At 37.0% G+C, this 13,571-nt stretch overlaps 1 protein-coding gene across 2 annotated transcripts in view; it reads right to left on the bottom strand.

Annotated features, from left to right (window-relative positions):
• Positions 1-13,571, bottom strand: part of CHIC2 (cysteine rich hydrophobic domain 2) — a 68,536-nt gene that overhangs the window by 11,308 nt on the left and 43,657 nt on the right. For both annotated transcript variants that reach the window (XM_055294734.2, XM_055294735.2), the window contains exons 4-5: positions 2,319-2,375; positions 2,093-2,152 (exon numbers count right to left, since the gene is read on the bottom strand). In XM_055294734.2, coding sequence (XP_055150709.1) covers positions 2,093-2,152; positions 2,319-2,375 — 117 coding nt within the window. The remainder of the gene's footprint in view (positions 1-2,092; positions 2,153-2,318; positions 2,376-13,571) is intronic.

Raw genomic sequence — 13,571 nt, 5'->3', positions numbered from 1 at the left:
ACTTGTCTCATTTATTCTAAATCATCCATCTCTACCATATCTGAACAAAGAAAAGTTAGCACCAGGGTGGTATATATATATATATATATATTTTAGTATCTCCAATGTTCAAATTATAATCAAGGATAATTATTTTCTTTTAACAAAATTAAATTTCTATAAGTTAAAGAAAAGTTGAGGAAAAGAGGGACACATGGTTAAAAAGGCCTAAATTCATTAGATAAAATGAATTTTATTTGCTAGTTTAACTTTTAAAATTCATTTTTATGTATTTTTTAAGCTGCATTATTCTCACTTTCAACTATCACAAATATATATATATATACTCTAAGAAAATCTAGCAAAACACATTTTTTCTCCCCAGCATTTTTTTTTTTTTTTTTTTTTAAGAGAGGCTGGTATTGCTGTGTTACCCAGACTGTCTTTGTACTCCTGGACGCAAGTGATCCTGCTACCTCAGCCTCCCCAGCTAGACTACTGGCATGCCCACTACACCCAGCTTTTTCCTAGCAATTGAAATATTTATTTTATCTTTACTACTCTTTTGGATATCTTCTATGATGGAGTGAAAATAATATAATGGCTTTAGCAGAAGTGCTTAATTATCTAAAAATTCAAGGAAACTTATTTTACAAACAAAGCATATAGTTCAGAATGTTTTGGAAGGTTACTAAATTATTTTATGAATAAATTATAGTCATATAGTTCTATCTGGAAATCATAGCATTGGGATAACTTTTATGTTTTCCTTTCCAAAGTAAATTTAGAAATGCACGAAAAAATTAATACCTCAGTTTTAAGCTTAGTGTTTGTGTTATAAATGTAGTAGATATGTTTTTCGCTAAATTCTTTACATCTCCTATCCATCCCTCTCCCCAAAATATATACATAAACCCTCTTACTAAGATGAAAATACAAAACTAGTATCCTCACCTCAAAACGAGTTACTCAAATGTGTTATGATTATAAAGAAGTATCAAGTGTCTTTCTCATCATCATAAATTAACATGTTTGATATAGTAAAGATAAAATCTACATTATTTGGTTCATTGAATAAAGCTAGTCTAAGACATTTTAAAAATATTTTTTATGTTCAAGGCTAGAAATAGGATTTGACTGTGTGATAATGAAAGAACAGGAAAATGCTAAAAGAGAAAAATGATTTTATGATAATTTACAACTAAACACTGTTTTAATCAATATTTTACACATACACACACACACATCTATGATGGCTATATTGTTTTAAAGAACAGACAAAATTCCTCAGAAATGTTATAACAGGTACTTCACAAAGGCTCTGAGTTTTATTTTCAACAATTAACTCTTCCTTATATCTTTTCTTTTAAAGTAATAACCTGGCCATATTTAAAATAAAATATCCAAGCTCAAAAGAGAATTAAAATTCTTAATTTTCTAGAGTATTCTGAAATTTTCAAAATGAGAAAAACTGTTCAAGTAAATCATGGAGTCAGTAAATTAAATCCCATGCTGAGTAAGTTCTAAAATTCATTGTATATATATGCCAAATTAGGTATTTTTTAACAAGTAAACACAAGATGATCAACATCTCATCTCCTGCTTACTTTTAATTTTTACAAAGCAGTATTCTAATAACACTTTAAAAGAGATTCTTTAAAGGGCACTGAGGTACGGGCAGTTAAAATCTATAAAGGGTAAAGGTTTCTTAAGCTCCAATGGCTTGGCTGAAAGGTTTTCTTCCATACTTGGAAACTTGATTAGCATTATATAAAAAAGCCATATCTGACTTGCTGCGTAACCAAAGTTGTGGTTATTCTTTATACAGCATCTAAAATTTCACACTCCATCAACACATGTTCAGGCTATTTTATCTTGGCAATTAATTTATTATTTTTCAGAACACAGTGAAGCCTTGTTTTCAAGTCATTCATAACTTTATAAATCAGTCTTGCACATGAAACCATGCATCTGTGAACCGTAGAAAATCCTTGCACTCAGGAGATTAAGCTCCTGACACCTTTGCTGATTAATAATCATGGAAAGAATAAGATCAGAAGCAAAATAAATGATCATTTAATAGAGAAACTCACAAAACAGCCCTTTAACTTACATATTCCATCATGTTATTCGTTTCACATTTCCTTTTGCTCAGTCTCCAATGCAAGCACAGCTAGACAAGTAGGAGAGTAAAAGAAGAAAAATGAGCTCTATTTTATTGCAGCACACAGACTAACCCATTTGTCCACCTTTCATATTTTTAGTTCAACAAAAGCATCTGTTTCCATACTGTGCAATTCAGACCCCAACAGTACGAAGCTGCTCCCTGTGGTACTCACCTTGTGGTATAACCTATTGTTTTCCCATTCTAATAACTTCTCAATCGATCTTCGTGTCTGGAAGACAAATGAGAAAAAAGTTTACTCTTGACTGGTTTTAGAAAACTTTGTTTTGCAGCTGCTTTTTCTGTGAAAAGGGGAGAGGTACAAGACAGTGACTGAGTATAGTGTGGTGTGCATCACCATCGATGTTCTAAGCACTAAATGGTAACCTGAACACAAAGAGTACTCTTTCTTAAAAAAGATATGGCTTTATTTTTATCATATGAATCTTTACTAGCCTCTGATTTAAAACTATCAAGGTTTAAAAAGCTAATGTCATCTGCCAAATAAAATTAAATCCCCACTTCTTTCAAAAATGTTTCCAATACTTAAGTAGTAACGAAAGTTCCTTAACACATATTTTAAAACAAAAGTAAATATTAGTTAACAAAATGCAAATGGCCTTTCAGTAAGTTCCAAAACAAAAAATTGGAAGTTAGTACTAAAAAAATCAATGAGTTATAAAATCAAACTAATTTTCACATCATGCTTAAAATAATGCCCATATTTAAAAGCCAGCTTACTGATTATTCTACCAATAGATTTTTTTGAACAGAGCCAAAATTTTATTTAAACCAACATAAAAGTGTCATCTGAAGTAAAATCAAACTCTTAATTCAATATTACTGTTTCAGGAATCAACTGAGAATTTACTTCAGTTGGTTGTTACAAGATCTGCTATGCTGCATGAAATGTTTCTTGCTTGAGAATATGAATAAAAGAGGATAATTCACGGTGCCAGGTGTTAGGATGAGACTGACACAACTGCAGGTGCAAAAATGACAGTGTTGCCACCAGGATCAACTTGCAACTTGGTTCAGCTGCACTTTTCTTGCAAGGGAAAGAAAAAACATTTTACCGCTATTAATGTGGTATAAAGAAGTACTAGTAATCAAATATGAAAATTTGCGTGTCAAGCAAGGATTAGCTAGGTGAAAAACTGTTAGAATCAAGCTGGGTTTGAACAGTTTAATGTTACATAATAAAATTTTAATATGTATTTAAAGTATCTATTTTAAATTGTTACATTACCTTTTAGCATATTAAACATGCTAAAGACACACCAAAGTCACATAGATGCCAATTATAATTCATAACTACCAATGAATTACAACTACTGTCTTACATTTTCCAAGCTTATGTCATAAAAATCAGAAAATCAACTACTTCTCGGGGTAATAATATGCCAGTGACTAATTTATTACATTACTTTTTTTGAAGAGTCTTTTTGGCAAGAATTTTAAAGAAAAAAAATGTGCCCTTGTTAACAATGATCAGCAGACCTCACTTGTTTCTTTGTAAAGATAGCCTTTTAGAGGCAGCTCTCCTTTTAAATGAAAATAGGGCAGCAGTTATGGTCACACTTTTTGTTAATTTAGTTGCCAGTCAGCCCCAAATCAAAAGAAAATCAGGCTGCAGAGTGTAATTAACATTCAGTTCGGTCGTTTTGTCCCTTGTCTAGCCCCCAAGCTTTGTTAAAATTGCCATCTGAATGCTGAAGGCTGTAGGGAAATCGATTTGATTCTAATCGCACCATGAAAAGAACATGATCTAACTGCTTTCAGCCCTCCGTAAATCTGTACTAGGTCTTCGGCACAATGCAACTTCCAATTTAAAAAGCACTGAATGTCTCGTCAATGACTTTGTGAAGAAAAAAGAACAAGGAGCAGACATAAAAATTCCAATAGTTGTTTAAGCATTAAAGTTCATTTGCATCACAGCGAACCTGAAAAGGGCTGACCTCTCAAACCGCCTCTCAGGTCTATGAAGTTGTAGCCTTGACAAGCTCACATTGACAGAGCTCATTGACTCTGAAAGGCTACTCTATCAATGGTGAAAAATGGCAATAGGTTCTACTCTGAGCAGGCATCTGCCTGCCCACCCGCTGCTAAACCAATGGCAAAACCGATTCAAAACCTGAATCTACCTTGTAATCTTTCTTTCTAGGGCCTTTTAATAATAGATTAAGATTACTATACAATTTGAGGTTTTACTGATGATTTTGGGGGTGAGTGGATGATGAAAGAACTAGAGCGGAACAAGTTTTCCAAGTCCATTGTTTTATATTAATGTATAAAATAGTACCCAAAACCTTAATACTACATTCTGCAAATACTTATTAAAGAAAAAAATGTAGTTACCACCATCATTTCATCAGAAATTTAAATCCATGCTATAATAAGAATAGATCTCATTATGACAGACACATACATACACACAATTTTAAAACTTAAAAATATTTACTTTAACTTAAATCAACTACTAGTATTTGTATAAAAGGTAATTACAAAGTATAAATCTTAAATTCCAAAATATTTAAGTAGGAATTCTGAATTTCTTATTTGCTTATAATTAGGAGTTTAATGATAGGGCTTGGTATAATAATTGTATCTTACAATATTTAAGAATTCTAAAACAAACAAGCCCTGATATGCCACATTCTGAATAAGCATATAAATATAAAATATTTCTACACACTTCACAGTCTGAAGTAAAAGCTGTGAATTAGTACCATCTAATCTTGCTATAAGACTTCTTTCCTGCTTGACAGGTGGAAAAAAAAAGCACTTGCACGTGCAGCTTAATTAATCATTGCACTTGACATCTCAATGATTTACAGTGAGGAGCAGGTGAGAACATACAAAACCAGAAAGGAACCCTTGATTTGAGTGGAACATTTCTAGCACACTAAGGTGACAAGTATATAGATTCTAGCAGTCATTTAAAAAAAAAAAAAAAGAAACTGTGCCACAAATTATTTGTTAGTAACAACAAAAGCTCAAATTAAATAGAAAAAAAAAAAGGTTGAGCTACTGAGAATGTTTAATACTATGCAATTATTTTTAGTTAAGAAAATCAAAATATATTTTCAAGATTAAATACAATACCAATTTGGCAGATACGAAAAAAATGACACTTCAGCATTTATAAAAGCTACTTAAAAGCTTTTAAAAGAAAGCACTTTATAATTGTAGTCATCTAGATAAAAGTTAAAGAGTTTATGTCCACAAGGCTGTCAGGTAGCTATTTCTAATGAAATGTAAGATTCAACAGTGTCGAACTCTACACTTGCTAACTGTGGACAAGCAAATCTAATCATAGAACAACCTGTCCTTGGTTTTTAAATGTGTATTTCAACTCCAAATTCAAAACAAGCTGAAGCAAATTAACACGCATCAGAAAAAAATAATATGTATGGGATCTGTCAACATGAAACAAAGTACCAAAAAACACCATCTTTCAGTATTCCAGGCCAGTTTCTAAAAAATAAGTCATCTTTGATTTTCCTAAGAGAATTTAGTGCTTGTGAAAAGCACCAGATTGATAGTCATGGGAACTAAAAATCTATTTAGCTGAAAGAACAGGGGAAAGGGCAGTGCAGGCTTTAGTGCAAGCTTCCCTACAGTGGGCCTTAATCCTTTTCACTGCTCACACCCTGGGGGTGAGGGGACAGGTTAGCGGTTCTTTACCAATGGAATTCTCAGTCTTTCTGCAAAAGATGATCAACAAGAAATGTAATTTTATCAAGTATTCTTATCTTTAATTAAAAGGACGAAGACCACCAACTCACAACATGCAGGCAAAACAACTTTTTTGTGTGAATGGCGTCATGTTACTAACCTGGTCTGGAAGTAGACAGCTCCAAGCATCTGGATCCCACCCATCTCCCTCAGCTCACTTTAAATAACCCTTTTTCTTGAAAAAAAAAAACCAAAAACACATTTCTTCATTTCCACATATTAGTGGTTATATTTTTCTCATTGGTGAACTAGTTTTAATATAGCCATTCAGCTTTGTGAAAGTAAAAATTAACAGGAGATTAAAAAAATATAATTTCAATTACTAAATAGGTATTAAACAGACTTAAGTTGAGCAACAAGTAGTAGTAACATAAGAATAGAAATTTTGGCTTCTATTTATATTGCCTTTGGTCCCTTTTAGATTTTTCGTAGAATTGTGAAAATAAGGAAAAACATGAAAACAGAAAGAGAACTAAAAGGGCCTCAGTAATTCATAAAATGGCTAATAAGGTAATGATTAATCAGCAATATTAGATAAGACATACCCATATAAGACATACCTTCCAAAGAAGCATCTAAAGTAAGCTTATAACAGCAAAGCACACATACACCTAGACAAACTCAATTACTGCAACAGAAAACTAAGATTTCCTGAAAATTCAAATTTGAATTATTAGGTACTTTTGTAATTTTTCCTAAATACTGTAACTTTCTTAGGAATAAATTATTAATGTTATTCCCTATAAACAAATTAAATGCCATTAGACATAAATAAGTCTTCCAGGACAGCAAAGAATCATTTAGAAAATCTTTAAGGTATTAATCTCCTACTTTGCCACCACTATTACTTAAGAGTTTCCTAATTCCCAATGACTCATTTATTCATAATCAATTGTTTGAAAACATGGTTTTACAAAGAAGTGGTTTTCTAGACATTACTAATAAAACCAATGGAAATCTCATGAATTTTAGAGTACTAAGAGCCAAAGGAAAAAAATGTTAAGTGTAGAAACTGTAACAAAGTTTATCTTAATATTTCCCAATAAAATAGTATTACCAGTCTTTAGAACAAAAATATGCTATGATATGCTAATAAAATGTATAGAATATCTCACTAATAGCTATTTATAAAAGTTCACCTATTTAAACCTATAATTAAAATGTATTTGAATTGGATTTATTCATACCATCACAAAATGGGAAAGCAAAATTTCAAATGTTCAATTCCCTACTTAAATTTTAAACTCCTAAATCTATAATGCATTAATTAACCTTTAACTAAAATAATGTTTTGAATGTATTCATAATCTTGTTTTTAACTTATATTTTTCAAATAAGAATGCCATTTATCTTTAGACATCTGTGTAAATTGAATTTGTTAAGTAAAACAATGTTTTTAGCTGTAAGTTATTAGGGAGAAATCATATATAATTTAAAATGAATTATTTTAACATAAGACAACTTAAGAGAAATTATATTATTCACTTCTGTTCATTCTGGATTAATATGAAATTTTATATTCCAGTAATGTGCAGAAAATTAAATAATTATATCACAGTATTATGCTACATGAAAAACCTAGATTCACCAAAAAAATAAGACTAGAATATGATTTCTCAAAAGGATTTTTAAACAAATTCCCTTCTTGTACATTAAAGCACCTTTTAAAATTTTAATATGAACATTAACTTTTAAATAATCTAGATATATTAAAACACTCACTGAAGTATCATGTACTATTTGTTAAAAGTAATATTTTTAGATAGAAATACACTAAAAAAAATTGCTAAAATTTTGTGAATCAAAAATATCCTCTTAGTACTGAGCAGTGTCTTAATAGGTGCTAATCTTAAACAGAATTTCATCAAGTTTACGATCTAGGCTAGTGAGAGAATATTAACTTGTTTAGGTTATACTGGCTATGAATTATGAAAGATAGGGATTCTCTCTCTTGAGAAAAAAAAAAAACATGTACACAAACATGCACAATTTAAAGGGGGTTATCTACTAACTCTGAGTAACAATTCAGAAAATACTAACATTTTAAAAAACTAAAATTAAGTTTTGAGGTCCCCATCTGACCCACCTTCTGCCTGACCTATTTCCACTAAGCAATCTTCCCACTTGGTCTCAAAGGGTTTTTTTGGTTTCAATAATCTAGTCAAATAAAAATGCGCTTGGGCTGGGGCAGGGTGCAGGAAGGGTCTCCTTGAATTTGGGCAGCAAATATGTCACTATTATTGTTAAAAAAAAACTATCCAAAAAAATTAAAAAATAAAAATAAATAAATATAGTTTCAACTGACCACAGAATATTAGAAAAGCTGTTCATAAGACAAAGGAATTTCACTAAGCAAATAAAATAAAAAGTACGGCTATCAGGAATTTTTAAAAATATATGTAATTACAAAAGGAAGAATCAGTGCTTACTGTCAGGCCTCTGAGCCCAAGCTAAGCCATCACATCCCCTGTGACCTGCACATACACATCCAGATGGCCTGAAGCAACCGAAGATCCACAAAAGAAGTGAAGATAACCTTAACTGATGACACTCCACCATTGTGATTTGTTTCTGCCCCACCTTAACCGATCAATGTGCTTTGTAATCTCCTCCACCCTTAAGAAGGTTCTTTGTAATTCTCCCCACCCTTGAGAATGTTAGATCCACCCCCTGCCCACAGAACACTACTCCTAACTCCATCGCCTATCCCAAAACCTGTAAGAACTAATGATAATCCCACCACCTTTTGCTGACTCTCTTTTTGGACTCAGCCCACACGCACCCAAGTGAAATAAACAGCCACGTTGCTCACACAAAGCTTGTTTGGTGGTCTCTTCACACTGACGAGTGAGACATTTGGTACCGAACACCCGGGTCAGAGGGACTCCTTCGGGAGACCAGTCCCCTGTCCTCGCCTCACTCCATAAGGAGATCCACCTACAACCTCAGGTCCTCAGACCAACCAGCCCAAGGAATATCTCACCAATTTCAAATCGGGTAAGCAGTCTTTTCACTCTCTTCTCCAGCCTCTCTCACTACCCTTCAATCTCCCTGTCTTTCCAATTCCAGTTCTTTTTCCTCTCTAGTAGAGACAAAGGAGACACATTTTATCCGTGGACCCAAAACTCCGGCGCCAGTCATGGACTCAGGAAGACAGCCTCCCCTTGGTGTTGAGACACCTGCCTGATTATTCACCCACATTTCATTGGTGTCTGATCACTGCAGGGATGCCTGCCTTGGTCATTCACCCACATTCCCTTGGTGGCAAGTCAATTGCAGGGATGCCTGCTTTGGCTGCTCACCCACATTGCAGCCCAGGGCTGCTCCCCACCCCTCTTCTCCGTGTCTCTATCTTTCTCTTTAAACTTACCTTCTTCACTATGGGCAACCTTCCGCCCTCCATTCCCCCTTTTTCTCCCTTAGCCTGTGTTCTCAAGAACTTAAAACCTCTTCAACTCACACCTGACCTAAAACCTAAATGCCTTATTTTCTTCTGCAATATCGCTTGACCCCAAGACAAACTCGATAATGGTTCTAAATAGCCAGAAAACGGCACTTTTGATTTCTCCATTTTACAAGATCTAGATAATTTTTGTCGAAAAATGGGCAAATGGTCTGAGGTGCCTGACATCCAGGCATTCTTTTACACATTGGTCCCTCCCTAGTCTCTGCTCCCAATGCGACTCATCCCAAATCTTTCTTTCTCTCCTGTCTGTTCCTTCAGTCTCCACCCCAAGTTCTGAGTGCTTTGAATCCTCCTTTTCTACAGACCCATCTGACCTCTCCTCCCCAGGCTGCTCCTCAACAGGCTGAGCCACGTCCCAATTCTTCCTCAGCCGCTGCCCCCCCACCCTATAATCTTTTTATCACCTCCCCTCACACCCATTCCAGCTTACAGTTTCATTCCGCAACTAGCCCTCCCCACCTGCCCAACAATTCCCTCTTAAAAAGGTGACTGGACCTGAAGGCATAGTTAAGGTTAATGCTCCTTTTTCTTTATCCCACCTCTCCCAAATCAGTTAGCATTTAGGCTCTTTTTCATCAAATATAAAAACACAGCCCAGTCCATGGCCCATTTGGCAACAACCCTTAGACGTTTTACTGCCCTAGACCCACAGGGGCCAGAAGGCTGTCTTGTTCTCAATATACATTTTATTACCCAACCCACTCCCAACATTAAAAAAGGCTCCAGAAATTAGATTCTGGCCCTCACACCCCACAACAGGACTTAATTAACCTTGGCTTCAAGGTGTACAATAATAGAGTAGAGGCAGCCAAGTAGCAATATATTTCTGAGTTCCAGTTCCTTGCCTCCACTGTGAGACAAACCCCAGCTACATCTCCAGCACACAAGAACTCCAAATGCCTGAACTGCAGCTGCCAGGGGTTCCTCCAGAACCTCTTCCCCAGGATCTTGCTTCAGGTGCCAGAAATCTGGCCACTGGATCAAGGAATGCCCGCAGCCCGGGATTCCTCCTAAGCCATGTCCCATTTGTACGGGATCCCACTGGATATCAGACTGTCCAACTCGCCCAGCAGCCACTCCCAGAGCCCCTGGAACTCTGGCCCAAGGCTCTCTGACTCCTTCCTAGATCTTCTCGGCTTAGTGGCTGAAGACTGACGCTGCCCGATCGCCTCAGAAGCTTCCTGGACCATCACAGACACTCTGGGTAACTCTTACAGTGGAGGGTAAGTCCGTCTTCTTCTAAATTAATATGGAGGCTACCCACTCCACATTACCTTATTTTCAACGACCTGTTTCCCTTGCCCCCCATAACTGTTGTGGGTATTGATGGCCAGGCTTCTAAACCTCTTAAAACTCCCCAACTCTGATGCCAGCTTGGACAACATTCTTTTATGCACTCCTTTTTAGTTATCCCCACCTACCCAGCTCCCTTATTAGATCGAGACATTTTAACTAAATTATCTGCTTCCCTGACTACTCCTAAGGTACAGCCACACCTCACTGCCACCCTTCTTCCCAACCCAAAGCCTTCTTCACGTCTTCCTCTTGTATCCCTCCACCTTAACCCACAGGTACGGGACACCTCTACTCCCTCCCTGGCAACCGATCACACGCCCCTTACCATCCCATTAAAACCTAATCACCCTTACCCCGCTCAATGCCAATATCCCATCCCACAGCACGCTTTAAAAGGATTAAAGCCTGTTATCACTCGCCTGTTACAGCATGGCCTTTTAAAGCCTATAAACTCTCCTTACAATTCCCCCATTTTACCTGTCCAAGAACCTGACAAGTCTTATAGGTTAGTTCAGGATCTGCGCCTTAGCAACCAAATTATCTTGCCTAGCCACCCTGTGGTGCCAAACCCACATATTCGATCCTCAATACCTCCCTCCACAACCCATTATTCTGTCCTAGCAAACCTAGCTGACCCCATACATCCTAATTCCTTTCACCACTCCTCTTTCCGTTCCTTAAAAACAGCCCTAGAAGCTGCCCCCTAACTCATCCCAACCCTTTTCATTACACACAGCCCTAGAAGCTAGCTCTCCCTAACTCATCCCAACCCTTTTCATTACACACAGCCAAAGTACTGGGCTCTGCGGTCAAAATTCTTACACAAGAGCCGGGACCGCGCCCTGCAGCCTTTCTGTCCAAACAACTTGACCTTACTGTTTTAGGCTGGCCATCATGTCTCTGTGCAGAGGCTGCCGCCACCCTAATACTTTTAGAGGCCCTAAAAATCACAAACTATGTTCAACTCACTCTCTACAGTTCTCATAACTTCCAAAATCTATTTTCTTCCTCCCATCTGATGCATATACTTTCTGCTCCCCAGCTCCTTCAGCTATACTCACTCTTTGAGTCCCCCACAATTACCTTTGTTTCTAGCCTGGACTTCAATCCAGCCTCCCACATTATTCTGGATACCACACCTGACACCCAACCCCCATGACTGTATCCTCTCTGATCCACTTGACATTCACTCCATTTCCCCATATTTCCTTCTTTCCTGTTCCTCATCCTGATCAAACTTGGTTTATTGATGGCAGTTCCACCAGGCCTAATCGCCACTCACCAAGAAAGGCAGGCTATGATATAGTATCTTCCACATCTATCATTGAGACTACTGCTCTGCCCCCTCCACTACCTCTCAGCAAGCCGAACTCACTGCCTTAACTCAAGCCCGCACTCTTGCAAAAGGACTACGCATCAATATTTATACTGACTCTAAATATGTCTTCCACATCCTGCACCACCATGCTGTTACATGGGCTGAAAGAGGCTTCCTCACTATGCAAGGGTCCTCCATCATTAATTCCTCTTTAATAAAAACTCTTCTCAAGGCTGCTTTACTTCCAAAGGAAGCTGGAGTCATTCGCTGCAAGGGCCATCAAAAGGTGTCAAATCCCATAGTTCAGGGCAACACTTACGCTGATAAGGTAGCTAAAAAAGCAGCTAGCGTTCCAACTTCTGTCTCTCATGGCCAGTTTTTCTCCTTCTCATTGGTTACTCCCACCTACTCTGCCACTGAAACTTCCACCTATCAATCTCTTCCCACACAAGGCAAATGGTTCTTGGACCAAGGAAAATATCTCCTTCTAGCCTCACAGGCCCATTCTATTCTGTCGTCATTTCATAACCTCTTCCATGTAGGTTACAAGCCACTAGCCCATCTCTTAAAACCTCTCATTTCCTTTCCATCGTGAAAATCTATCCCCAATCCGCCACTCTTGCCTCCCTCTTGGAGTGGATAGATGATCTTTGCTGACAGGACACACTCCAATACTTTCACCCTGATGAAGTCCTATTCTTTACTTTTATACTCACTGTTATTCTTGTTCCCGTTCTTATGCCACCCACTACCTCTCCCCAGCTATCTCCATCACACTATCAATCTCACTCACTCTCTCCTAGCCATTTCTAATCCTTCTTTAACAAACAATTGCTGGCTTTGCATTTCTCTTTCCTCCAAAATCACCGAGGCCCTGACTTACTCACTGCTAAAAAAAAAGGGGACTCTGTATATTTTTAAATGAAGAGTGTTGTTTTTCTCTAAATCAATCTGGCCTGGTATATGACAACATAATAAAACTCAAGGATAGAGCCCAAAAACTCGCCAACCAAGCAAGTAATTATGCTGAACCCCCTCAGGCACTCTTTAGTTGGATGTCCTGGGTCCTCCCGATTCTCAGTCCTTTAATACCTGTTTTTCTCCTTCTTTTATTCAGACCTTCTATCTTCTGTTTAGTTTCTCAATTCAGGCCATCACCAATCATTCTATATGACAAATGTTTCTTCTAATAACCCCACAATATCACCCCTTACCACAAAATCTTCCTTCAACTTAATCTCTCCCACTCTAGGTTCCCACGTTGCCCCTAATCCCGCTCAAAGCAGCCCTGAGAAACATCGTCCATTATGTCTCCATACCACCTGCCCCCCAAAATTTTTGCTGCCCCAACACTTCAACACTATTTTACATTATTTTTCTTATTAATACAAGAAGACAGGAATGTCAGGCCTCTGAGCCTAAGCTAAGCCATCACATCCCCTGTGACCTGCACATACACATCCAGATGGCCTGAAGCAACTGAAGATCCACAAAAGAAGTGAAGATAACCTTAACTGATGACACTCCACCACTGTGATTTGTTTCTGCCTCACCTTAACTGATCAATGTACTCTGTAATCTCCCCCACCCTTAAGAATGTTCTTTGTAAT

This window comes from Symphalangus syndactylus, chromosome 10, assembly GCF_028878055.3.
Source record: "Symphalangus syndactylus isolate Jambi chromosome 10, NHGRI_mSymSyn1-v2.1_pri, whole genome shotgun sequence".
Classification (NCBI taxonomy): domain Eukaryota; kingdom Metazoa; phylum Chordata; class Mammalia; order Primates; family Hylobatidae; genus Symphalangus; species Symphalangus syndactylus.
Note: the sequence above shows the minus strand (reverse complement) of the source record. Positions and strands in the feature narration are given on the sequence as shown.